This window comes from Oncorhynchus tshawytscha, linkage group LG06 (genome assembly GCF_018296145.1).
Source record: "Oncorhynchus tshawytscha isolate Ot180627B linkage group LG06, Otsh_v2.0, whole genome shotgun sequence".
In the NCBI taxonomy this organism is placed as follows: domain Eukaryota; kingdom Metazoa; phylum Chordata; class Actinopteri; order Salmoniformes; family Salmonidae; genus Oncorhynchus; species Oncorhynchus tshawytscha.
Window position 1 is genome coordinate 78300323 of NC_056434.1, and position 27505 is coordinate 78327827.

The window sequence follows — 27505 nt, forward strand, 5'->3', positions numbered from 1 at the left end:
TAGAGAGAGGTGGATAAAACAGAAGATGGAGGAGAGAGAGAGAGGTGGATAAAACAGAAGATGGAGGAGAGGTAGAGAGAGGTGGATAAAACAGAAGATGGAGGAGGGTAGAGAGAGGTGGATAAAACAGAAGATGGAGGAGAGAGAGGTGGATAAAACAGAAGATGGAGGAGAGATTAAACAGAAGATGGAGGAGAGAGAGTGGATAAAACAGAAGATGGAGGAGAGGTAGAGAGAGGTGGATAAAACAGAAGATGGAGGAGAGATAGAGAGAGGTGGATAAAACAGAAGATGGAGGAGAGGTAGAGAGAGGTGGATTAAACAGAAGATGGAAGAGGTGGATAAAACAGAAGATGGAGGAGAGGTAGAGAGAGGTGGATAAAACAGAAGATGGAGGAGAGGTAGAGAGAAAGGTGGATAAAACAGAAGATGGAGGAGAGGTGGAGAGAGGTGGATAAAACAGAAGATGGAGGAGAGGTGGATAAAACAGAAGATGGAGGAGAGGTAGAGAGAGGTGGATAAAACAGAAGATGGAGGAGAGGTAGAGAGAGAGGTGGATAAAACAGAAGATGGAGGAGAGAGAGAGGTGGATAAAACAGAAGATGGAGGAGAGAGAGAGAGAGGTGGATAAAACAGAAGATGGAGGAGAGAGAGAGAGGTGGATAAAACAGAAGATGGAGGAGAGGTAGAGAGAGAGGTGGATAAAACAGAAGATGGAGGAGAGGTGGAGAGAGAGGTGGATAAAACAGAAGATGGAGGAGAGGTGGATAAAACAGAAGATGGAGGAGAGGTAGAGAGAGGTGGATAAAACAGAAGATGGAGGAGAGTAGAGAGAGAGGTGGATAAAACAGAAGATGGAGGAGAGAGAGGTGGATAAAACAGAAGATGGAGGAGAGAGAGAGAGGTGGATTAAACAGAAGATGGAGGAGAGAGAGAGAGGTGGATAAAACAAAAGATGGAGGAGAGAGAGAGAGATGGATAAAACAGAAGGTGGAGGAGGGGTAGAGAGAGAGGTGGATAAAACAGAAGATGGAGGAGAGAGAGAGAGGTGGATAAAACAGAAGATGGAGGAGAGGTAGAGAGAGAGGTGGATAAAACAGAAGATGGAGGAGAGGTAGAGAGAGAGGTGGATAAAACAGAAGATGGAGGAGAGGTAGAGAGAGATGTGGATAAAACAGAAGATGGAGGAGAGGTAGAGAGAGGTGGATAAAACAGAAGATGGAGGAGAGGTAGAGAGAGAGGTGGATAAAACAGAAGATGGAGGAGAGGTAGAGAGAGAGGTGGATAAAACAGAAGAAGGAGGAGAGATAGAGAGAGAGGTGGATAAAACAGAAGATGGGGGAGAGATAGAGAGAGTTGGATAAAACAGAAGATGGAGGAGAGAGAGAGAGAGGTGGATAAATCAGAAGATGGAGGAGAGAGAGATAGAGAGAGGTGGATAAAACAGAAGATGTAGGAGAGAGAGAGAGAGAGGTGGATAAAACAGAAGATGGGGAGAGATAGAGAGAGAGGTGGATAAAACAGAAGGGGAGAAGGGGGAGAGATAGAGAGAGAGGTGGATAAAACAGAAGATGGGGGAGAGATAGAGACAGGTGGATAAAACAGAAGATGAGGAGAGGTAGAGAGAGGTGGATAAAACAGAAGATGGAGGAGAGGTAGAGAGAGGTGGATAAAACAGAAGATGGAGGAGAGAGAGAGTGGATAAAACAGAAGATGGAGGAGAGAGAGAGAGGTGGATAAAACAGAAGGTGGAGGAGGGGTAGAGAGAGAGGTGGATAAAACAGAAGATGGAGGAGAGAGAGGTGGATAAAACAGAAGATGGAGGAGAGAGAGGTGGATTAAACAGAAGATGGAGGAGAGAGAGAGGTGGATAAAACAGAAGATGGAGGAGAGAGAGAGGTGGATAAAACAGAAGGTGGAGGAGGGGTAGAGAGAGAGGTGGATAAAACAGAAGATGGAGCAGAGAGAGAGGTGGATAAAACAGAAGATGGAGGAGAGAGAGAGGTGGATAAAACAGAAGATGGAGGAGAGGTAGAGAGAGAGGTGGATAAAACAGAAGATGGAGGAGAGGTAGAGAGAGGTGGATAAAACAGAAGATGGAGGAGAGGTAGAGAGAGAGGTGGATAAAACAGAAGATGGAGGAGAGATAGAGAGAGAGGTGGATAAAACAGAAGATGGGGGAGAGATAGAGACAGGTGGATAAAACAGAAGATGGAGGAGAGAGATAGAGAGAGGTGGATAAAACAGAAGATGGAGGAGAGGTAGAGAGAGGTGGATAAAACAGAAGATGGAGGAGAGATAGAGAGAGGTGGATAAAACAGAAGATGGAGGAGAGGTAGAGAGAGGTGGATAAAACAGAAGATGGAGGAGAGGTAGAGAGAGGTGGATAAAACAGAAGATGGAGGAGAGGTAGAGAGAGGTGGATAAAACAGAAGATGGAGGAGAGAGAGAGGTGGATAAAACAGAAGATGGAGGAGGGGAGAGATGGAGAAGATGGAGGAGAGAGGATGGATAAAACAGAAGATGGAGGAGGGGTAGAGAGAGAGGTGGATAAAACAGAAGATGGAGGAGAGAGAGAGAGGTTGATAAAACAGAAGATGGAGGAGAGAGAGAGAGGTGGATAAAACAGAAGATGGAGGAGAGGTAGCGAGAGAGGTGGATAAAACAGAAGATGGAGGAGAGGTAGAGAGAGGTGGATAAAACAGAAGATGGAGGAGAGGTAGAGAGAGGTGGATAAAACAGAAGATGGAGGAGAGATAGAGAGAGAGGTGGATAAAACAGAAGATGGAGGAGAGATAGAGAGAGAGGTGGATAAAACAGAAGATGGGGGAGAGATAGAGACAGGTGGATAAAACAGAAGATGGAGGAGAGAGATAGAGAGGTGGATAAAACAGAAGATGGAGGAGAGAGAGATAGAGAGAGGTGGATAAAACAGAAGATGTAGGAGAGAGAGAGAGAGAGGTGGATAAAACAGAAGATGGGGGAGAGAGAGAGAGAGGTGGATAAAACAGAATATGAGAAAGAGAGAAGGTGGAAAATGACAGGAAAGGATAGAGTGAAGAGGGAGAGAACAAGAGCACAGAGATCAGTGTTTGGAGATGCGTTGCTTCAATCACAACTGTTCATTTGCTAGCCAGCCTGATCTTCTCAGGGCAGATAGCATGGTGCTTGTTTCTAATAAAGCTCACAGCGGTTAATTCAAAGATGTATGTCTCATACCATAACTGGAGAAGGTACTACACTCTTAGAAAAAAGGGTTCCAAAAGGGTTCTTTGGCTGTCCCCATAGGAGAACCTTTTTTGGTTCCAGGTAGAACTCTTGGGTTCCATGTAGGAACCTCTGTGGAAAGGGTTCTACATGGAACTAAAAAGGGTTCTACATGAAAACAAAGGGGTTCTACCTGAAACCAAAAAGGGTTTTTCAAAAGGTTCTCCTATGGGGACTGCCATACGAATCCTTTTAGGTTCTAGACAGCATCTTTTTTTTTCTAAGAGTGTAAGCAAAACATCTACAAATGTGATTATCCATTGCTACTCTTTGTGAGGATATTCCATGTACATATTTATTGTAAACTGAGGGCTCTTCAGTAAGTTCAGAGTTGTATCTGTGTGTGAGTGTGAGTGTGGGTACACTAGGAGACAGCCCTTCCAGAGGGGAATGACAGACCAGATTACCGCTTTTGACCCAATGAAAACAATATGTTCCAGTCCCTCAAACACCACTTTCTCATTCTGCTGCTAGGATATCTGAGAGCACCTACTTACTCCTCCACTTTTAACAACAACCGTATAAACATACATGTTGAAGAACAGGGGTTCCCAACCTAGGGGTCGCCCCCCTGTGGGAGGACTGTGCTTGATTGTTTCATTGTATTTAACTCTGCAATGCTTTGGTCTAGAAACAATCAGTAAAATGCAGAGGAAGAGGCAACTCTGATGATCATTGGTTTGTCTCAATGACATTCAGAAGCTGACCTATAACCTTCTAAAGTAAAACAAATTGGACAGTCAAATGTCAAAAAGAGATGGGAATCCCTGTTGTAGAACTTGAAAATAGACTGCTGCTGGCTGCATTGGGTAAGGGTAACCCATCCCAAGATTGATAGCTCCCCATAAGTTATTTTTGAACTTGTCTCAAAGGTTGTGCATGGACTATCTGAGCAGACTGTGTTGTTATTCTGAAGCTCACCTTGATGTGCTTTACCCCACAGCTCACCAGCCGGTTCTGCTGAAAGGGATCCCAGGATATATCGAAGATCTGAAAGACAGCCAAGCCAATAACACACAAACATTTCCTCTCAATCACACAGAAAGTCAAGACGCAAACACATTGTATACTCACATACACACTTAATCAATACACACCACACATACGAAAATACAAACATGTGCACAGCACACACAACAGCCTACCCTGTCTGAATGTCCTGTCGCAGTGGCCAGAACCTTTCCTTTCTTCCAGTCCCAAACACACACTGTGTTTTTGCCATCCAGCCCCACAGAGGCCAGCCGCTGAAAAGAAGAGAAAGGGGGACCTATTCATTAATCTGCAAAAGAAAGGGGGGAGGCTGTTTCTATTCAATGGAGAAAGCTTAAGAAATATTCATGAATATACTGTAAATGGAGGATTTTTTTCTTTATATTTTCATAATCAATTAATTTACAGTACCAGTCAAACGTTTGGGCACACCTTCGCAGTCAAGGGTTTTTCTTTATTTTTAATATTTTCTACATTCTAGAATAATAGTGAAGACATTAAAACAATGAAATAAGACATATGGAATCATGTAGTAACCAAAAAAAGTGTTATATTTTATATTTGAGATTCTTCAAAGTAGCCACCCTTTGCATTTCAATTAACAGGTGTGCCTTGTTAAAAGTGCATTTGTGGAATTTGTTAATGCATTTGAGCCAATCAGTTGTGTTGTGACAAGGTAGGGGGGTATATAGAATATAGCCCTATTTGATAAAAGACCAAGTCCATATTATGGCAAGAACAGCTCAAATAATTGGTTTGATGAGTCCAAATTTGACATCTTCGGTTCCAACAGCCGTGTCTTTGTGAGACGCAGAGTAGGTGAACAGATGATCTCAGCATGTGTGGTTCCCACTATGAAGCATAGAGGAGGAGGTGTGATGGTGTTTTGCTGGTGACACTGTCAGTGATTTATTTCGAATTCAAGGAACACTTAACCAGCAGGCTCCCACAGCATTCTGCAGCAATACGTCATCCCATCTAGTTTGTGCTTTGTGGGAATATCATTTGTTTTTCAACAGAACAACGACCTAAAACACACATTCAGGCTGTGTAAGGGCTATTTGACCAATAAGGAGAGTGATGCATTAAATAACTTGGCCTCCACAATCACACAACCTTAACCCAAGGTTAAGATGATTGAGATGGTTTGGGATGAGTTGGACTGCAGAGTGAAGGAAAAGCAGCCAACAAGTGCTCAGCATATGTGGGAACTCCTTCAAGACTGTTGGAAAAGCATTCCTCATGAAGCTGGTTGAGAGAATGCCAAGATTGTGCAAAGCTGTCATCAAGGGTGGCTACTTTGAAGAACCTCAAATATAAAATATATTTTGATTTGTTTAAAACTTTTTTGGTTACTACATGATTCCACATTTGATATTTTATAGTTTTGATATCTTGACTATTCTTCTACAATGTAGAACATAGTAAAAAAAAATAAAAAACCTGGAATGAGTAGGTGTCCAAACTTTGGACTGGTTCTGTATATGGTACTGCATCATTTCAACATGGATATTAGGGTAATATTTGGTAGATACGTTGATCAATGAGATTTCATCCTATTTTCACCCACTCAAAAAGACCGCCAGAAGTTTGTTGAATTCCCAATGTGTTATCACTATGCTTTCAACCATCCTAAAGCACAACCAAATTCCAAATGAAAATCAATGTCTGATATTTTGTTTATTTATACAACAACTGCATGTGTTATCACTGTGCTTCAACTTATAGCACAACCACATGACATGGATTGCAGTTGAGATTACATTAAATGTACATGGTGCAAGTGATCAATGATGTTCAAGATTCTGAGCAGACTATTACAGCAATTGTGAAGATCTCCACAGACCTGCGATGACCAATGCATGCTATCTGGAACATGCTTTATGTGATTATATAAGACTTATAGTTACAGTAACCTCAACCTGTGGCCATGGATGTTACTCACTACATTAAGATAGCCTTTAGACTATTTACTATATTACGAAAGTAATATTGAGTTGTGTTTGGTTGACAATGCGAACAAATAACAACATTTGAAGGATATTTTTTTTCTGCGTGGATAGCTCCATCTGTGCCACTGAGTCTGGCTTTAATTCCAGTTGGTCTACAAATGAATAATTTATATTTTGGATTCGCGTCTTGATTTCAACCAAAAATCTAAGTTAAAGAATAGGACTAATTCAAACTTTAAATGCACTTTACAGTTTGATTTGATTTAATCCTATTCTTTAACTTAGATTGTTGGTTGAGATGGAGACGGGAATCCAACATATAAATGATTAACTTATTAACTGAAATCAACCAGAACTTGAACCCCTAGGAGTATATGTGTCTATGTTTAGTTGAATTGAAACCCTAGGCCTATATTTGTCTATGTTTAGTTGAATTGAAACCCGAGGCCTATATTTGTCTATGTTTAGTTGAATTGAAACCCGAGGCCTATATTTGTCTATGTTTAGTTGAATTGAAACCCGAGGCCTATATTTGTCTATGTTTAGTTGAATTGAAACCCGAGGCCTATATTTGTCTATGTTTAGTTGAATTGAAACCCGAGGCCTATATTTGTCTATGTTTAGTTGAATTGAAACCCAAGGCCTATATTTGTCTATGTTTAGTTGAATTGAAACCCTAGGCCTATATGTGTCTATGTTTATTTTAATTTTAACTAGGCAATTTTTATTTAACTAGGCAAGTCAGTTAAGAACAAATTCTTATTTTCAATGACGTTGTCCTGTTGGAAGGTGAACCTTCGCCCCAGTCTGAGGTCCTGAGCACTCTGGAGCACAGAGCTCCTGACTATTCTCCCAGTTCCTGCTGCTGAAAAACAACCCCACAGCATGATGCTGCCACCACCATGCTTCACTGTTGGGATGGTGCCGGGTTTCCTCCAGACGTGACGCTTGGCATTCAGGCCAAAGAGTTCAATATTGGTTTCATCAGACCAGAGAATCTTGTTTCTCATGGTCAGAGTCTTTAGCTGCCTTTTGGTAAACTCCAAGTGGACTGTCATGTGCCTTTTACTGAGGAGTAGCTTCTGTCTGGCCACTCTACCATAAAGGCCTGATTGGTGGAGTGCTGCAGAGATGGTTGTTCTTTTGGACCTCCCTGACCAAGGCCCTTCTCCCCTGATTGCTCAGTTTGGCTGGTCGGCCAGCTCTAGGAAGAGTCTTGGTGGTTCCAAACGTCTTCCATTTAAGAATGATGGAGGCCACTGTGTTCTTGGGGACCTTCAATTCTGCAAACATTTTTGGGACCCTTCCACAGATCTGTGCCCCGACACAATCCTGTCTCTGAGCTCTACGGACAAATCCTTCAACCTCATAGCTTGGTTTTTGCTCTGACATGTACTGTCAACTGACCTTACATAGACATCTGTGTGCCTTTACAAATCATGTCTAATCAATTGAATTTAACACAGGTGGATTCCAATCAAGTTGTAGAAACATCTCAAGGATGATCAATGGAAGCAGGATGCACCTGAGCTCAACTTTGAGTCTCATAGCAAAGGGTCTGAATACTTAAATAAGGCATTTATGTGCATTTGCAAAAATGTATAAAAAGCTGTTCTTTTGTTGTTATAGCTATTGTGATGTTGTTATAGGCCCTTCTGATGTTGTTATAGGGTATTGTGATGTTTAGGCTGTGATGTTGTTATAGGGTGATGTTGTGATGTTGTTATAGGGTATTGTGATGTTGTTATAGGGTATTGTGATGTTGTTATAGGGTATTGTGATGTTGTTATAGGGTATTGTGATGTTGTTATATGTTGTTATAGGGTATTGTGATGTTGTTATAGGGTATTGTGATGTTGTTATAGGGTATTGTGATGTTGTTATAGCGTATTGTGATGTTGTTATAGGGTATTGTGATGTTGTTATAGGGTATTGTGAGTAGATTGATTATGGGGAAAAAATTATTGAATCCATTTTAGAAGAAGGCTGTAACATAACAAAATGTGGAAAAATGGAAGGGGTCTGAATACTTGCACTGTACATGCTTTATAGAGTGTGGATCAGTTTGTGCCCATTGGGAGGGGAAATATGACATAATTTTCCCATGTGACAGCTGCAGAGACACAGTTCACAGGCAGCATAGCAATTTGCAGCTAATAGAGTAAGTCCTTGAACAGCACTACTAAAAACATTGGCTGTATTTTATCACGCTCACCGTAGAAAGGAATGCAAATTGTTTCCAATTAGTCTGGCGGAAATTACCATTTAGGAAGTTAATTGTTAATTACCCATCTTATGAGACAAAGGAGCGAGGCATTAAGGAACATTTCTGCCAACTGTCTCCCTGCACACAACATTTTACAGGGATTTGTGGGATGACAAAGAAATATGACTAGATAAAAACATTTATTAGACTTAAATGTCAGGGATATTTCAGATGTGATGCTCCAATATAAGGCATTTCTACAAATTGTATAAAAGAGAGTAGATGAATGCCAAATGTAGGTTGACCTAAAGTGCCTAACTGAATGGCAGTGAAAGGTAATGGGTGTCCATGAATCAAAACATTTCAGTGGGAGAGAATATGTTCTCGTTTCCTTAGGAAAACCTGTTCTGTCATTTTTGTGGTTTGCCACAACCATTCATCTACAAATCCATTTAAATCCCGACCCAAAAGGACATCCATCTGCCTTATATTACACCCAGAGTTGTTTACTCACTGTGCACACAGGGGTTCCAAGAAAACAGCCATCTATTGCATTTTAGAATGGAGCTCTATGATAACAAGGCCAAAATGTCTTTATGATTGACCAAGGGTCTGAGGTAAACTTTGCTTGCTGCCCCTCCCTGGTCCAGATACTCAGTAGCATTAGGGTTGGTGAGGAGAGCCAGGGCTAATGCTACTGAGTATCTGGAAGAAGAGAGGAGAGGGGGGTTGGTGAGGAGAGCCAGGGCTAATGCTACTGGTATCTGGAAGAAGAGAGGAGAGAGGAGAGAGGAGGGGGGTTGGTGAGGAGAGCCAGGGTTAATGCAGCCGACTTTCATCACAACCACCCCCCCCTCCCGATACTCGGCTGCATTAGCCCTGGCTCTCCTCACCAAGCTATCCCCTCCCTCGCTCCAGACACCCAATTACTTAGGGAGCAGCGAGACACATTCTTCCCCTACCGCAGCCTCCTCTGACGTGACATTGCATTTGTCAACTCTAAAACCACAATGAAGGCAACGACAACAGCAACCATCCCTTCCCTCTGTCCCCTCCATGGATCCCCTCACTCCATCCCCTCCCTCCATCCCTTCCCTCAGTTCCCTCCATGGATCCCCTCCCTCTGTCCCCTCCATGCATCCCCTCCCTCTGTCCCCTCCATGCATCCCCTCCCTCAGTCCCCTCCCTCATCCTCTTTCTCCATCCGCGCTCTCCATCCCTGGGTGTAACTTACTGGTCTTGTAGGGGGAAGTCAATAGGCTGCTGCTGCTGTAGGAGACTCTCATAGAGCCCCATCCATCAATCTAAAGGTCAAAGGAGAATGGTGCTGTCCCAGCATTCCTCCCAGTAAACATGATTAATGAGAGGGCTGTACATCATCCCCAGTCTGCACAGTTACCCAGCAGGCTTCACTTCTCTCAGCAACCCACCACCATAATCCCATTCCCACGGCAATAGGCTATGTGATACTCTTTTTTTTGCATTCTTTTCCAGTTTTCAGTTCTGTTCCATGAACCGGTTCCAACCCCGAAGTATGACCCTACAATCTGGCAAATGATGGAGCACTCACATTGCTGCATGACAAAGTATTGTTGTTTTTCAGTGAGACTATCCAACAGGTTTTCCTTGGTAACAGGGTGATAGGACAGGAAACCATCCACAAAGACAAGAGGTGAATGAGAGACAGGTGCATGCAGGAGTGTGTGAGGTGGTGTGTGTGTGTCTCACCTGTCCATCTGCGCTGAAGGCCAGGCAGGCCACTCCATGGGAGTGTCCGTCCTTGAGGACAGAGATGGTCTGTACGCTGAAGGTGTCCCACACACAGATGTAGGGTTCCTTCCCTACCTGACCTGTTGCCACCAGAGACCTCTCAGGATGAAGGCCGAGGCTGGAGAAACAGAAGAGGAGATATAACAGGGAATTAGGCAATACGACAGGAAATACGCACACAATGCTGTTGAAAGAAACTCATGAAATTCAGATGAAATATGTATATATTCTTTGGCTCTTTCTGGTTAAAACAGGGCGTGCCCACTCTTACTCGGGCCAGTGGTCTACACACCCAGGCCAGGGTGTGTAATTCAGTTGCAGAGTGACCTGATATTGCCTACATTTATATAAATAAATATATATAAACCTGATATTGCCTACATTTCTCTTTCATTACAAAAGGGGTTATCATGTGCTTGATTTATCATTGACATTACTACTCTTGTAGTAATACACAGTGTTTGTTCCTTTGTCATTAGCCATTTTCAGCCCTATTCCTAAGTCAAAGGTCACAGTAATGTTTATAAGTGTACTTCATGAAGTAGTAGTACACTCAACATACAGCATCGGTAACATCTAGCTCAAGAAGCTCATCTGATAATGTCTCTGTCTAATAGCGTTCAATCTGAAAGTCAATAGGTTATAGATGCCACAGTGGGTCATTGGTAGCTCCAGGTGCCAACCTCCTTCCCTTGTTTATGAAAGGTGCCCTGGTGTTCTATAAATACATGTGATTAATGGCATCATTACTGGGGCCTGGCCGAGCAGCAGACATTACTGTGTTACTAGCATCAGCCACACAGGGTCAGGGATCATCACACCACCAATGGACTGAGGAAAGGGAGGCGACCACGCTCAGTACCGCTCAACACAGTGAAGTCCGCTGTGACCTTGACCATAAACACAGTACAGAGGAGAAGTGGTAGCCTTACAAACCAAGCCTTGCCATTGTAAACGGTCCAATCGTACAAATGAGGTTAAAAGGACCATTCCTATCAGGAGAAATGTCCTGACAGTACAAAGCAGACATGACAGTACACACTGCACAGCACATCGACATGTCTTTCTTTCTCGTTCTCTTTCTTTGCTCTCTCAGTCCCTGAATGTCTTTCTCTCTCTCTGTGCTCAGTCTGACTGTCTCAGACTCTTTCATCTCAAAGCCTCTTTCTGTATGAAGCTCGTGGCTGTAAATCTGGGCTTGGAGCTCTGCCTGGAACAGAGGGAGGAAGGAAGAAGACAGAAATAAAGGCTCTGAGAAAAGAAAGGGAGTGGGAGAAATGGAGAAACCCTCACGCAAGAGAGTAAGAGAGAAAGAGAGAGGGAGCTCAGTTCTACTCAGCTGACTCTCATTCCCAGACAGTCTATGTCCCAGCTGGCCCTAACAAGAGCAGACGTGCAGAGCTTTCTGATGGAGATGTAGAGACTGTGGCATGAGAGCAGATTTGCAGAGGTTTCAATGGGCTGTTGGGTTTGCAGAGGCCAGGGCCAGGAGCAGATGGACTGTACGTGAGGACAGACATCAGTAGATGCTCCATTCATGCGGTGTGTGATGGCAGCCGAGACAGAAAACTGTCAGTGATGGATAAACCTGTTGATTTATTGACAGCTACAATCATGATGAATGTGTTTGAGTACATTACATTAAAAAAACATGAACCAGAAGGAAAATATGTATTTTAAAAGAGAAACCCCCATATCTTTTTTTGACTCCATAAAATAACAAATGTAAAATAATATACATACAAATTTGATCATTGATGAGATTATTTATTATACTAATCCATTATTCATAGACAAAATGGTAAATAGTGAAGAACACCTAGTCAGTGCCAGTAGGACCAGACTCCAGTATCAGACTCTCGTCACACAAACAAACAGTAATGTGATACTCCTCTGCAGATGGCACAGGGAAATCCCCCTGGGGAAGGAAATCAGAGCCAGACAACAAACACTGCTGCCACCTGGGAGACTCTCCTGATGCCTGTTCTGATGCCCTACCTACCTCAACAGACTGTTGCTGTCTATACAGCATCGGTGCTGTAGGAAGAAAGACACTGTCTATCAATCACTATCTCAATCATTTTCTTCTGTCATATTCTCTCTGAATAACGCTACAAGTTAAGGTTCCTCAGTACATGCAACAAGGTTGGTGACAATCTTTCAGTTCATCTTATTAACTGATTCACGAGATTCATTTTCTGTTGTCCAATGCCTGCTAGCGCCGTATGTGAACAGTATAAGCTAATGTGAACCAATATGTCTCCAGGGAACAATTTAACAAACAGTGCACTAGCAACCAACCTGCTGACAGCATGGTTGCCTTGACAACCGGACAGCCAAGGACACAGGAATCAAGATTAAGCATTCAAGTTTAACTAGAGGTGAAGTATCAGCAGACGTGGACAACAAACCTACACAAGGTCATTAACTACACAAGGTCATTAACTACACAAGAGCAAACCATCCTCAACCAACAAAATGTCCCACAAAATATATCCTTCTGTAGCATACTGCCTTTATGTTAAGAACACAATATTGAGATAAATTGAAGAAAGGTATGCACCCTAGAAAAAGCCAATATGTAGTCTCTTCTCTCCAGCAGAGCACCTTGAGGCTGGCGAGCACGACTAGGCTGTATGTAGCCTAAATTGCTCCTTTAAAAGGCATTAATAACCATGAAATAGAAGACAGTGAGAAGGATGGGTCTGTCCCTTTCCACCATTTATAAGAAAAATACATACATTCCACTCTCTCACTAAAAACTGTATTTTCATTAGATCTGGAATTGCAGCTACCCTGAAGGTGTATGATGAATAGAGCTCAATTGGGCCAATCCATTACTCACTATGCTGCCATATAACTCTGTCTTATCAGAAAGCCCTGGTCCTATCTACTTCATACACAGATCCTTATCATTTAGACCAGGGCTGTCAAACTCGTTCCATTGAGGGTCGAGTGTCTGCAGTTTTTTTTGGTTTCTCCTTTCAATTTGTGTCCAATTAAGACTTAGACAACCAGTTGAGGGGAGTTTCTAACTAATCACTGACCGTCATTCATCAATCAAGTACAAGCAAGCAGCGAGAACACGCAGACACTCGGCCCTCTGTGGAATGAGTTTGACATGTGATTTAGAGTAATGGAATGTTGAGATTGAGGCAGAAATTCTTGAAACGCCGCAACAGATCCAATCAGTTCTAACAGAGAAGCGTAAACCAATAAAAATCACTAATGTGATAGCCTACAATCTCTCCATGACATAAAACATCACCCTACAGTTCACTCTAACAGGCACCTAGGTCTACTTAGCATTCACCTTAACATTGTCATTCATCCAACCTACACTGCTAACCCCTCACACATCCACTCTACAACCATACCACTCCCTGTTTCCTCTAACCCTTCCGTGACCTCTGCTGCTCGTGATGTTAGTCTGACTTCCTGTAATCTTTCCCACTCATTACTAGTGTGTTTCTCTCCTGTAATCGTACCCTCTCTGTCACACCCTGATCTGTATCACCTGTCTTTGTGCTTGTCTCCCCAACCCGTCCAGGTGTCACCCATCTTCCCCATTATCCAGTGTATTTATACTGGTGTTCTGTTTGTCTGTTGCCAGTTTGTTTGTTTCATCAAGCCTACCAGCGTTTTTGCCCGTGTGCCTGTCTTGCTCTAGTTCCTGTTTTCCCGGTTTTGACCATTCTGTTTGCCCTGACCCTGACTGCTGTTCTGCACCTTGTCACACCACCCTGGATTACTGACCTCTGCCTGCCCTGACCCCGAGCCTGCCTGCTGTTCTGTACCTTTCGGACTCTGCTCTGGATTACTGACCTCTGCCTGCCCTTGACCAGTTGTTTGCCTGCCCCCCTGTTTTTGTAACACACTTCGAAACTGTCTGCATCTGGGTCTTCTCCTGAGCTTTGACACTCTCATAATTAGTGAGTTCCTCTCCTGTAATCTTGCCTTCACATTATTAATTGGGTTCCGCTCCTGTAATCTTGCCCTCTCATAATTAGTTAGTTCCTCTCCTGTAACCTTGCCCTCTCATAAATAGTGTGTTCTTCTCCTGTAATCTTGCCCTCTCATAATTAGTTAGGTCCTCTCCTGTAACCTTGCCCTCTCATAAATAGTGTGTTCCTCTCCAGTAATCTTGCCCTCTCATAATTAGTGTGTTCCTCTCTTGGAAGCCTGTGTCCTCGGGAAAACCACCATCTGCTCCAGCAAAACGATAGCAATATCACCCTGGCTATTCTTAGCAGCCACAGAATCAGCTCAGGCTAAAAACAGCAGAAAGGGACTCTGCCAAGAGAGGCTGGATTTCACAGTAAAAAGCAATACGTCTGTTTATAAATGATTCAACCAGGTTGGAGGGCAAAGAGGGTAGATAAACAGGAGAAAATTAAATAGTGCTTCGTTTGTGTTGCCTCAGAAGATTCAATAAATCCCTCTGCTCCTGAGGAAGATGTTTACCTTACAGCAATAGCTCAGCCAACAGACAAAAACATTCAAGAAACATAGCTAGAACTCATAGTGAAAAGGTACTCATTGAGCTTCATTCGTTGGGCTACTGTACTAATGGCTACAGCATATTTTGTATGAGCAGCAGGAAATATAACCAATTAGCAATGGAAATTCTGCAATAAGGGGAATAATTTAAAACACGAATAGTCTCAGTTGATTTATAATGAGCGCAATTCCTCCGAACATTTTAAATAACTTAATGAATAAGAACAATAAGGGCTCTATTTTAACAAACCTTACACAAAATCGGTAAAACCTTACGCAACGGCGCTATAGGTCTGTGTGTGTCTCAGAAATATTTTTGCTATTTTCACAGCAGGAATTATGGGCGCAATAGCTGGCGGTGGTGCAAAAGGGCTGGGTTTTCATGAATAAACTAGTTGTAGGTGTGTCTAGGCTTGCCCCTTCACTGGCCAATCAGAACATGCTCTATGGCTAAATATGTGGTTGCTTCAAGTTGTGTTTAGGTGTATTTGGTTATCAACTTTTATGTTAGTCCATTATAAATAGCCTATAGAAACAAAATAACAAAATGTAGGCCTATCCCATATTTGCTAAATATGTTGAACATGTTTGTTTTCCACATTGTACTAAGTAGGCTAATTGCATGGCTTCAATATGAAAATATATATTTTTAAAAATAGCATTAGGACTGATATAGGCTTACAGTAAATTACATGTCTGAGCTATGCATACATTGTCAATATGCAAGATTAAATTCACTATTGAAAGGACGTAAAAAAGACAGTGAATAATTCTAATCAAATTAGAATAAAACGACACAACAACTTGTTTTGAATAGTCTAAATACAGCTACAGGCACCATAATTTCTCCACTTTGGCATATAATATTAAGACAAAGTAGACGATGGAGGGTTTTACGCAGATCCAAAATTCTCAATATCCAATATAACGAGAAAGGGGGAATGTCCACTTACCGTTATACTGTCCCCAAATGTTTTATAAACATCTCGAAACCTTCTTACAGATCATATTTCCACTTCTCCAAAAATAGCAGACGGTTTCTAAATTGTATTACAGCGAGCCATGCGTTCTCATCATAAAGCCATGGACAGTGAATCATTCTAATAAGCTTGGTTTTAAATCAAATTTGACGACAACAATATCCCTAAATAAGATGGGATCAGAATCATGATATCATAAATTGCATATCTCATTCCATTAGCAGGCACACGTAGGCCTAAGGCCAAGGTGTCACGTTCTGACCTTAGTTCCTTTGTTTTGTCTTTTGTTTTAGTATGGTCAGGGCGTGAGTTGGGTGGGTTGTCTATGTTAGTTTGTCTATGATTTTCTATTTCTGTGTTTGGCCTGGTATGGTTCTCAGAGGCAGCTGTCAATCGTTGTCCCTGATTGAGAACCATATTTAGGTAGCCTGTTTTCCATTGTGTTTTGTGGGTGGTTATTTTCTGTTTAGTGTTGTGTTGCACCTTACAGGACTGTTCGTTGGTTGTTTATTGTTTTGTTTTCAGTGTTCATTAAAATATTTAAAATATGAACACTTACCACGCTGCACCTTGGTCCTCCTCTCCTTCCCCAGACGACAAGCGTTACAGAAGCACCCACCACCAAAGGACCAAGCAGCGTGGTAACGGGCAACAGCAGCGATCTCAGGACTCCTGGACATGGGAGGAGATTATGGACGGCAAGGGACCCTGGGCACAGGCTGGAGAGTATCGCCGCCCCAAGGCTGAGCTGGAGGCAGCGAAAGCCAAGAGGCGGTGGTATGAGGAGGCAGCACGGCAGCGCGGCTGGAAGCCCAAGAGGCAGCCCCAAAAATATCTTGGGGGGGGGCACACGGGGAGTGTGGCTAAGTCAGGTAGGAGACCTGAGCCAACTCCCCGTGCTTACCGGAGAGCGAGAGGGACCGGGCAGGCACCGTGTTATGCCGTGAGGCGCACGGTGTCCCTGGTGCATGTGCATAGCCCGGTGCGGTACATTGCAGCGCCTCTGCACCTTTGGGGGGGGGTTACTGTCACGTTCTGACCTTAGTTCCTTTGTTTTGTCTTTTGTTTTAGTATGGTCAGGGCGTGAGTTGGGTGGGTTGTCTATGTTAGTTTGTCTATGATTTTCTATTTCTGTGTTTTCCCTGGTACGGTTCTCAATCAGAGGCAGCTGTCAATCGTTGTCCCTGATTGAGAACCATATTTAGGTAGCCTGTTTTCCATTGTGTTTTGTGGGTGGTTATTTTCTGTTTAGTGTTGTGTTGCACCTTACAGGACTGTTCGTTGGTAGCCTAACACTACAATAGTCCTAGTTATAACAAACATGTAGCCTATCTAGTGTTCTATGTTTAAAAGTAATCGGCTTCAACATAGAAATATTAGGCTATAGACAATGCATTCGCTTTTCCACTCAGCTTACCATCATCATTGATATGGCCAGTAGTGACTTTGCAAACAATCCTACAAGCAGATTCAGCACCATAGACAGCTATCAAAATTCCCACGATTTGACAGTTCGGTCCAACAGAGGAAAGTGGAAGATGCATTTTTTGACAAAATAATAAACAAAAAACAGTAAGCAGTATTTTTTAAATAACTTGATGTTCCTAAACAGGCTTCCTACAGTCACTAACATATTTCATGTAATGGAAATCGTACATAATGAGCCCAGACTTTTCACAGAAGCTGGAGAAAAAATATGTCCAATGTAACAAAGAAGGGGGGATTTCGTTGACTGTTTTGGCATATTGGCACACGTTTTTAAGGAGACACCTCCAATATTTCCACCCATCCCACCTCAGCGCTAGCAAGCTGATGTTAGACAGGTAAATTACAAACCGTGGCGTGAGGGGTGGAAATGCCAGCGTGACATTTTTTACATGACAAAATTGATAACTAACATGCGTTTGACACTGCACCTCCCCACCGCTATCTGAAAATAGAGCCCCTAAGTGTCTGCCACCAGACAGTGTTGGAAGGAGTACTGTTATTAAACGGAGATTATAGAGCTGTGAAGTTAGATACACCAAAGGCAAACAGCGGATCAGTCATTCTAACAGGCCTCTCAAAAAACCTTAATCTCAATAATGGAACAGACAGTTTACTGTGAGTGGTTTTGTCTGGAGAAAGCATGAGCTGTTATGACTGGGCTAATGACTGGATTACACCACCTTCAAAATGGATAGGATTCCCTATTACAGATGCAGGATCTTAATTTGAGTCAGTTTGCTACAACAGGAAAATAATCCTATAGAAACAGGAAATGTGAATTATATGGATTATAAATAATGGATATTTTTGTAAGGATTATCCATTTTTACGTAAGTGAAAATCAAGTCTGATATTTCTAAGTGGAAATTACAAACTTCAGAAGCCTTTTTAAACCTCAAATACACACACGCTTTAAATGCCCTGCATTCCGGGAAAGTTATCCTGCAACAGGGTGATCAAATTAAGATCCTACACCTGTCGATGCCATTCCAAAAGGTATCCAGTGAATATTCTAGTATTACTGGAAAATGGCAAATGGAAATACAGTCCTATATAGCCTATTATTTCATACAATTTCAGTACAGCACAGCAAGATAAGCATCTATGTCACAGTGCTCAGAAAAGAGCAGAGACATTACAGATTTTCATGATGAAAGATGTGCTTAAATGGCCTGTACCGTAGTTGCCTAGGAGTGTCAACGACAAGACTGGTTAAAGTCGAAATCAAGCTACTTCTCAGACACCCACACACTGAGGTAAATTCAGCTACTGAGATCTCATAGAGGTGAAGTGAGATAGCAGGCGTGGTAGGTGTAAGAACAGAAAGTGGGAACATTCATTGCTCAAGGGGCAAAGAAATGGTGGCAAACTGAGAAGCTAATTTCCGTGTCAATTTTAATTAAGTGTGCTGAGGGTGAGAGGCAATTACAGGAGAGGAGACATGCATCAACTATTGATATCTGTTGTCATTATCCTGTGACAGGTAATCCCAAGGCTAATCAAACTACATGCTCGAATAGGTCTTTTGACACATCCTGTTACAGAACCTAATGAAATTCTACATACTTCAACCCTATTACAAAAAGACAACTTTTCTGATCTCCATGGTTTGACCTAAGAGGCACTTAAGTTGATCAAAAGTTCAGCTTCCTCAACACCCTTCAGCTTTTAACCAGTTTCCACGGTTCTTTCTTTCAACCGTGTCCATGCATCGAATGAAGTGCCATCTTTCACCCGTGAATGCCTTTAGATAAGCCAGAGCTCCCATATACTTCATCAGCACAGTACGGTCCTTTCTCATGGTGTAAGACAACTGAAGCGTAAGGACCATGGTGTTCCGCCACACACACAGCCTGGAGGAGAGCTGCCAGCAAGGCCATGTCACTAGTAAGATGGATCTATGCCCACTGACAGACCATTGTCTAACAACCCTCCAAGGCCTACTGTTCTTATATTTAGGGCCTAATGTGGTAAGGAAAACTACCTTCATATTATCAAATCAAAAATCTGGGCAAATGCCACAAAATCACTGAGAGCTAAATCATATATCCCGAGACATGATCTTAACATGCCTGATCAGCATGCATAAGATGGTGCAAATATATGACAGGAAATGGTACTGAATGAATGTATTTCTTGGCAGAGAAGTGTGTCAACAAGATAATCTATTTGTCAACCAGAGGAGGCTGGTGAGAGCAGCTATAAGAGGACAGGCTCATTGTAATGGCTGGAATGGAATAAATGGAAAGGTTTCAAACAAATAGAAACCACATGCTTGACTCCGTTCCATTACTTCGATTCCAGCCATTACAATGAGCCCGTCCTCCTATAGCTCCTCCCACCAGCCTCCACTGGTGTCAACACAGCACAAAATCGATGCGTCGTCAAGGTAATCAATACGTTGTCATAAGCACCCATGCAGTTACAATGTGTGTTTGTGAGACACCTTGGCCCAGCAACACAGACAACCAATGGAATATCCCTTTTCATTAAAAAATGTATAATATACTGTAACATCACCAATTATTATCAAGTCCAATAAACATGTTGAAAACCACAGAGAAAATTATGTTTGAGCATTGACTAAAGATTTTCTTTCCTTATGCACCCATCTATTTTTCAAAGGACTCCATATTGTAGTGAGGCATAGAGAGGAACCAGTAAAGGTCAACGGCTCATTTGAAGTCTTCAGCTCCGTGAAATCAGGAACACTTAGAGTCCAGCCTGGTGTTAATGGAGCATCGTGGGAGTAGCACTGTGTCCGTCTCTGATACAGTCATTACCCCCTGGTTAATGAGACCAGCCAGTAAACACTGTCACATCTTAGATCTGTCACACGCTCACAGATGTACAGACACCAACACACACACAGATGCGAAGACATCAACACACACACACATTCAGTGACACACAAACGCACACGCACACACACACAGATGCATGCACACACAAACACACCATCAGCAATCCGTGCCCATCTCCTGGTCTCTGCATACTGGCCCTAATAAAGCTGGTATTGTCCCAGTCAGCCCCAGTAATGTATGCAAAGGTCATGAGGAGGAGACAGAGGGGATAAGCCAAAACTGGTGGCAGTGATGAGGGAGAGAGAGGCTGACAAGGTCTTTCTATTTCCAGTACTAATTTATTCAATCAGTGATACTACATACTACACATATCATATCAACCATGTCATAAGACATCCTGGTGTAAGATCCTAGCTGGTTGATAAATTGTAGAATAGTTCTAATAGCTTGTGACTATGCTGTATAAACATTTGGTTTAAGACTAGACTGTGGAGTGTGTGAATGTGACACTAGCCTGTAAAGGTCTAGTTTAAAGACTTGCTTGTCTGAGTGTGAAAAAGGCTGTTTGGAAGTGTGGTTGAGTCCCGGTTCTTCCTACTTCTGCCTGGCTGGCTGGCAGTGACAGATGTATTCGGAGCCGGGTTCTGCCCTGCAGCACTGACGTAAATGGGACAGCAGAGGGAGTTCAGAGAACCAGAGCATGAGGGTAAGCACAGCCCAGCCGGAGCCAGGCCGGGGATTCTAGCCAAGGGTACGGCACTGTGAAACATACCAGCTGGAGCCACAAGCACCAGTCACTTCCAGACACACAGACACATGACAAGAACACACAACTGTGAATTTAGCAAGAGCTTTCTTCTGAATGCAGAGGCATCCATTTTCTGACTGCCCGTTTGTATCTGCCAAGGGGATACATCTCCACACCTTTGTAATACCTCAAGGAAATGGCTGTTCAGATGGAGAGCATTCAAGAACCCAATGACTTATAAACCAATAATGTAATTATACATTTTTGTTAACTAGGCATCTTAAGGGTTCTTAAAGATGATTATACCTTGTACTGAGCTCATCACTGTATCCAACACTAGATGTCTCTGTGTCTCTGTGTATGCAATGCCACAGCATGAGGGCAAAGGTAATCTCTGTTAAGCCAGAACTAAAATCTTGAAGTCGTGACTTGCGACATATAGTTTCCTGAATTAGGTCAAATTTGGTCAGGTATGTTTATGTAGTCTGTCCACAAGAGATTAAGGTAAAGATAGGGTTGCAAAATTGTGGTAAATTATAATTAAATATAATTAAATTCTCTGGTTTTCCCAAAATCCCGGTTGGAGGAACCCCGGAATCAGGAGGGAATAAGGTGGAAATCTGGAAACCTCAAGAGAGGAATTCTAGAAAACCTGGGAATTTATTGAAAGCTCCTGGGATTTTGAAACACTGGGTAATAAAATCTACAATGGTGACTATTATGTTGCCCAGGAACATGGGGAAATGAGAGATGGGTGCTGGGTAATTCTAAAGGCTCTCATAAAAGAGACTGGAATCTAAAGCTTCTCATAGAGGAAACTACATTCTAAAGCCTCTCAGAGGAGACTGGATTCTAAAGACTCTCATAGAGGAGATTGGATTCTAAAGCCTCTCATAGAGGAGACTGGATTCTAAAGCATGTCATATAGGAGACTGGATTCTAAAGCCTCTCGTGGAGGAGACTGGATTCTAAAGCCTCTCATTTGGAGACTGGATTCTAAACCCTCTCATAGAGGAGATTGGATTCTAAAGCCTGTCATTTAGGAGACTGAATTCTAAAGCCTCTCATAAAGGAGACTGGATTATAATGCTTGTCATATAGGGGACTGGATTCTAAAGCCTCTCGTGGAGGAGACTGGATTCTAAAGCCTCTCATTTGGAGACTGGATTCTAAACCCTCTCATTGAGGAGATTGGATTCTAAAGCCTGTCATTTAGGAGACTGAATTCTAAAGCCTCTCATAAAGGAGACTGGATTATAATGCTTGTCATATAGGAGACTGGATTCTAAAGCCTCTCAAAGAGGAGACTGGATTCTAAAAGCCTGTCATAAAGGAGACTGGATTCTAAAAGCCTGTCATATAGGAGACTGGATTCTAAAGCCTCTCAAAGAGGAGACTGGATTCTATAAAGCCTCTCAAAGAGGAGACTGGATTCTAAAGCCTGTCATATAGGAGACTGGATTCTAAAGCCTGTCATATAGGAGACTGGATTCTAAAGCCTGTCATAGAGGAGACCGGACTCTAAAGCCTCTCATATTGGAGAATGGAATCATGTAGGAGACAGGATTATGAAGCCTGTCATATAAGAGACTGGATTCTGAAGGCGGTCATATAGGACACTGGATTATGAAGGAACTCATATAGGAGACTGGATTCTAACGCATCCCGAAGAGGAGACTGGATCGTAAAGCCTGTAATAGAGGAGACAGGATTCTAACGCCTCTCATAAAGGAGACTGGATTCTAAAGCCTGTCATTTAGGAGACTGGATTCTAACGCATCTCGTAGAGGAGACTGGATTCTAAAGCCTGTCATATAGGAGACTGGATTCTAATGCCTATCATAGAGGAGACTGGATTCTAAAGCCTGTCATATAGGAGACTGGATTCTAACGCCTCTCATAGAGGAGACTGGATTCTAAAGCCTGTCATATAGGAGACTGGAATCTAAAGCCTCTCATAGAGGAGACTGGATTCTAAAGCCTGTCATATAGGAGACTGGATTCTAAATCCTGTCATAGAGGAGACTGGATTCTAACGTCTGTCATAGAGGAGACTGGAATCTAAAGCCTCTCATAGAGGAGACTGGATTCTAAACCTGTCATATAGGAGACTGGAATCTAAAGCCTCTCATAGAGGAGACTCGATTCTAAAGCCTGTCATAGAGGAGACTGGATTATTTAGGAGACTGGATTCTAACACATCTCGTAGAGGAGACTGGATTCTAAAGCCTGTCACATAGGAGACTGGATTCTAACGCCTCTCATAGAGGAGACCCGATTCTAAAGTCTGTCATAGAGGAGACTGGAATCTAAAGTCTGTCATAGAGGAGACTGGAATCTAAAGTCTGTCATAGAGGAGACTAGATTCTAAAGCCTGTGAAACAGGATACTGGATTCTGAAGCCTCTCATAGAGGAGAATTGATTCTAAAGCCTGTCATAGAGGAGACTGGATTCTAAAGTCTGTCATAGAGGAGACTGGAATCTAAAGCCTCTCATATAGGAGACTGGAATATAAAGCCTGTGAAACAGGAGACTGGATTCTAAAGTCTGTCATAGAAGAGACTGGAAACTAAAGCCTGTCATATAGGGGATTGGATTTTAAAGCCTCTCATAGAGGAGACTGGATTCTAAAGCCTCTCATTTGGAGACTGGAATCTAAACCCTCTCATAGAGGAGACCGGATTCTAAAGCCCATCAAATACGAAACTGGATTCTAAAACCTCTCATATACGAGTCTGGAATCTAAAGCCTGTCATATAGGAGACTGGAATATAAAGCCTCTCATAGAGGATACTGGATTCTAAAGCCTGTAATATAGCAGACAGGATTATAAAGCCTGTCATATAAGATATTGGAATTGTAAGGTTGTCATGTTGGAGACTGGATTACGAAGCCACTCATAGAGGAGACTGGATTCTAAAGCCTGTCATTTAGGAGACTGGATTCTAACGCATCTCGTAGAGGAGACTGGATTCTAACGCCTCTCATAGAGGAGACTGGATTCTAAAGCCTGTCATATAGGAGACTGGATTCTAAAGCCTCTCATAGAGGAGACTGGATTCTAACGTCTGTCATAGAGGAGACTGGATTATAAACCTGTCATATAGGAGACTGGAATCTAAAGCCTCTCATAGAGGAGACTCGATTCTAAAGCCTGTCATAGAGGAGACTGGATTATTTAGGAGACTGGATTCTAACGCATCTCGTAGAGGAGACCCGATTCTAAAGTCTGTCATAGAGGAGACTGGATTCTAAAGCCTGTGAAACAGGATACTGGATTGTAAAGCCTCTCATAGAGGTGACTGGATTCTAAAGCCTGTCATAGAGGAGACTGGATTCTAAAGTCTGTCATAGAGGAGACTGGAATCTAAAGCCTCTCATATAGGAGACTGGAATATAAAGCCTGTGAAACAGGAGACTGGATTCTAAAGCCTCTCATAGAGGTGACTGGATTCTAAAGCCTGTCATAGAGGAGACTGGATTCTAAAGTCTGTCATAGAGGAGACTGGATTCTAAAGCCTCTCATAGAGGAGACTGGATTCTAAAGCCTCTCATAGAGGAGACTGGATTCTAAAGTCTGTCATAGAGGAGACTGGAATCTAAAGTCTGTCATAGAGGAGACTAGATTCTAAAGCCTGTGAAACAGGATACTGGATTCTAAAGCCTCTCATAGAGGAGACTGGATTCTAAAGCCTCTCATAGAGGAGACTTGATTCTAAAGCCTGTCATAGAGGAGACTGGATTCTAAAGTCTGTCATAGAGGAGAGTGGAATCTAAAGCCTCTCATATAGGAGACTGGAATATAAAGCCTGTGAAACAGGAGTCTGGATTCTAAAGCCTGTCATAGAGGAGACTGGATTCTAAAGTCTGTCATATAGGAGATTGGATTTTAAAGCCTCTCATAGAGGAGACTGGATTCTAAAGCCTCTCATTTGGAGACTGGAATCTAAACCCTCTCATAGAGGAGACCGGATTCTAAAGCCCATCAAATACGAAACTGGATTCTAAAACCTGTCATATAGGAGACTGGATTCTAAAGCCTGTCATAGAGCAGACTGGATTCTAAAGTCTGTCATAGAGGAGACCGGATTCTAAAGCCCATCAAATACGAAACTGGATTCTAAAGCCTGTCATATAGGAGACTGGATTCTAAAGCCTGTCATAGAGGAGACTGGATTCTAAAGTCTGTCATAGAGGAGACTGGATTCTAAAGTCTGTAATACAGGAGACTGGATTCTAAAGTCTGTCATAGAGGAGCCTGGAATCTAAAGCCTCTCATATAGGAGACTGGAATATAAAGCCTGTGAAACAGGAGACTGGATTCTAAAGCCTCTCATAGAGGAGACTGGATTCTAAAGTCTGTCATAGAGGAGACTGGAATCTAAAGTCTGTCATAGAGGAGACTGGATTCTAAAGCCTGTGAAACAGGATACTGGATTCTAAAGCCTCTCATAGAGGAGACTTGATTCTAAAGCCTGTCATAGAGGAGACTGGATTCTAAAGTCTGTCATAGAGGAGCCTGGAATCTAAAGCCTCTCATATAGGAGACTGGAATATAAAGCCTGTGAAACAGGAGACTGGATTCTAAAGCCTCTCATAGAGGAGACTGGATTCTAAAGTCTGTCATAGAGGAGACTGGAATCTAAAGTCTGTCATAGAGGAGACTGGATTCTAAAGCCTGTGAAACAGGAGAATGGAATCTAAAGCCTCTCATAGAGGAGACTGGATTCTGAAGCCTGTCATAGAGGATACTGGATTCTAAAGTCTGTCATATAGGAGACTGGAATCTAAAGTCTCTCATAGAGGAGACTCGATTCTAAAGCCTGTCATAGAGGAGACTGGATTCTAAAGTCTGTCATAGAGACTGGATTCTAAAGTCTGTCATAGAGGAGACTGGATTCTAAAGAATGTCATAGAGACTGGATTCTAAAGCCCGTCAGAGGAGACTGGAAACTAAAGCCTCTCAAAGAGCAGACTGGAATCTAAAGTCTCTTATATGGGAGATTGGATTCTAAAGCCTCTCATAGAGGAGAACAGAATCTAAAGCCTCTTGTAAAAGACACTGGATTCTAAAGCCTCTCATATAGGAGACTGGAATCCAGAGTCCGTCATAGAAGAGACTGGAAACTAAAGCCTGTCATATAGGAGACTGGATTCTAAAGCCCGTCATAGAAGAGACTGGAAACTAAAGCCTGTCATATAGGAGACTGGATTCTAAAGCCTGTGATATAGGAGACTGGATTCCAAAGCCTGTCATTTGGATACTGGAATATAAAGCCTGTCATATCGGAGACTGGATTCTAAAGCCTCTCATATAGGAGACTGGAATATAAAGCCTGTGAAACAGGAGACAGGATTCTAAAGCCTGTCTTATAGGAGACTGGAATATAAAGCCTCTCATAGAGGATACTGGAGTCTAAAGCCTGTCATAGAGGAGAGTGGATTCTAAAGTCTGTCATAGAGGAGACTGGATTCTAAAGCCTCTCATAGAGGAGACTGGATTCTAAAGCCTCTCATAGAGGAGACTGGATTCTAAAGCCTGTCATATAGGAGACTGGAATCTAAAGCCTCTCATAGAGGAGACTGGATTCTAAAGCCTGTCATAGAGGAGACTGGATTCTAACGTCTGTCATAGAGGAGACTGGAATCTAAAGCCTCTCATAGAGGAGACTGGATTCTAAACCTGTCATATAGGAGATTGGAATCTAAAGCCTCTCATAGAGGAGACTGGATTCTAAAGCCTGTCATAGAGGAGACTGGATTCTAACGTCTGTCATAGAGGAGACTCGATTCTAAAGCCTGTCATAGAGGAGACTGGATTATTTAGGAGACTGGATTCTAACGCATCTCGTAGAGGAGACCCGATTCTAAAGTCTGTCATAGAGGAGACTGGATTCTAAAGCCTGTGAAACAGGATACTGGATTGTAAAGCCTCTCATGGAGGAGCCTTGATTCTAAAGTCTGTCATAGAGGAGACTGGAATCTAAAGCCTCTCATATAGGAGACTGGAATATAAAGCCTGTGAAACAGGAGACTGGATTCTAAAGCCTCTCATAGAGGTGACTGGATTCTAAAGCCTGTCATAGAGGAGACTGGATTCTAAAGTCTGTCATAGAGGAGACTGGATTCTAAAGCCTCTCATAGAGGAGACTGGATTCTAAAGCCTCTCATAGAGGAGACTGGATTCTAAAGCCTGTCATAGAGGAGACTGGATTCTAAAGTCTGTCATAGAGGAGAGTGGAATCTAAAGCCTCTCATATAGGAGACTGGAATATAAAGCCTGTGAAACAGGAGACTGGATTCTAAAGTCTGTCATAGAGGAGTCTGGATTCTAAAGCCTGTCATAGAGGAGACTGGATTCTAAAGTCTGTCATATAGGAGATTGGATTTTAAAGCCTCTCATAGAGGAGACTGGATTCTAAAGCCTCTCATTTGGAGACTGGAATCTAAACCCTCTCATAGAGGAGACCGGATTCTAAAGCCCATCAAATACGAAACTGGATTCTAAAACCTGTCATATAGGAGACTGGATTCTAAAGCCTGTCATAGAGCAGACTGGATTCTAAAGTCTGTCATAGAGGAGACCGGATTCTAAAGCCCATCAAATACGAAACTGGATTCTAAAGCCTGTCATATAGGAGACTGGATTCTAAAGCCTGTCATAGAGGAGACTGGATTCTAAAGTCTGTCATAGAGGAGACTGGATTCTAAAGTCTGTCATACAGGAGACTGGATTCTAAAGTCTGTCATAGAGGAGCCTGGAATCTAAAGCCTCTCATATAGGAGACTGGAATATAAA

The 27505-nt window shown here is 42.5% G+C and overlaps 1 protein-coding gene across 5 annotated transcripts in view; it reads right to left on the minus strand.

The window, feature by feature from the left end:
- The window catches only part of LOC112253129 (echinoderm microtubule-associated protein-like 6), a 120301-nt gene that overhangs the window by 59749 nt on the left and 33047 nt on the right, over positions 1-27505 (minus strand). For all 5 annotated transcript variants that reach the window (XM_024425084.2, XM_024425083.2, XM_024425081.2 and 2 more), the window contains exons 2-4: positions 10144-10303; positions 4413-4511; positions 4189-4257 (exon numbers count right to left, since the gene is read on the minus strand). In XM_024425084.2, coding sequence (XP_024280852.2) covers positions 4189-4257; positions 4413-4511; positions 10144-10303 — 328 coding nt within the window. The remainder of the gene's footprint in view (positions 1-4188; positions 4258-4412; positions 4512-10143; positions 10304-27505) is intronic.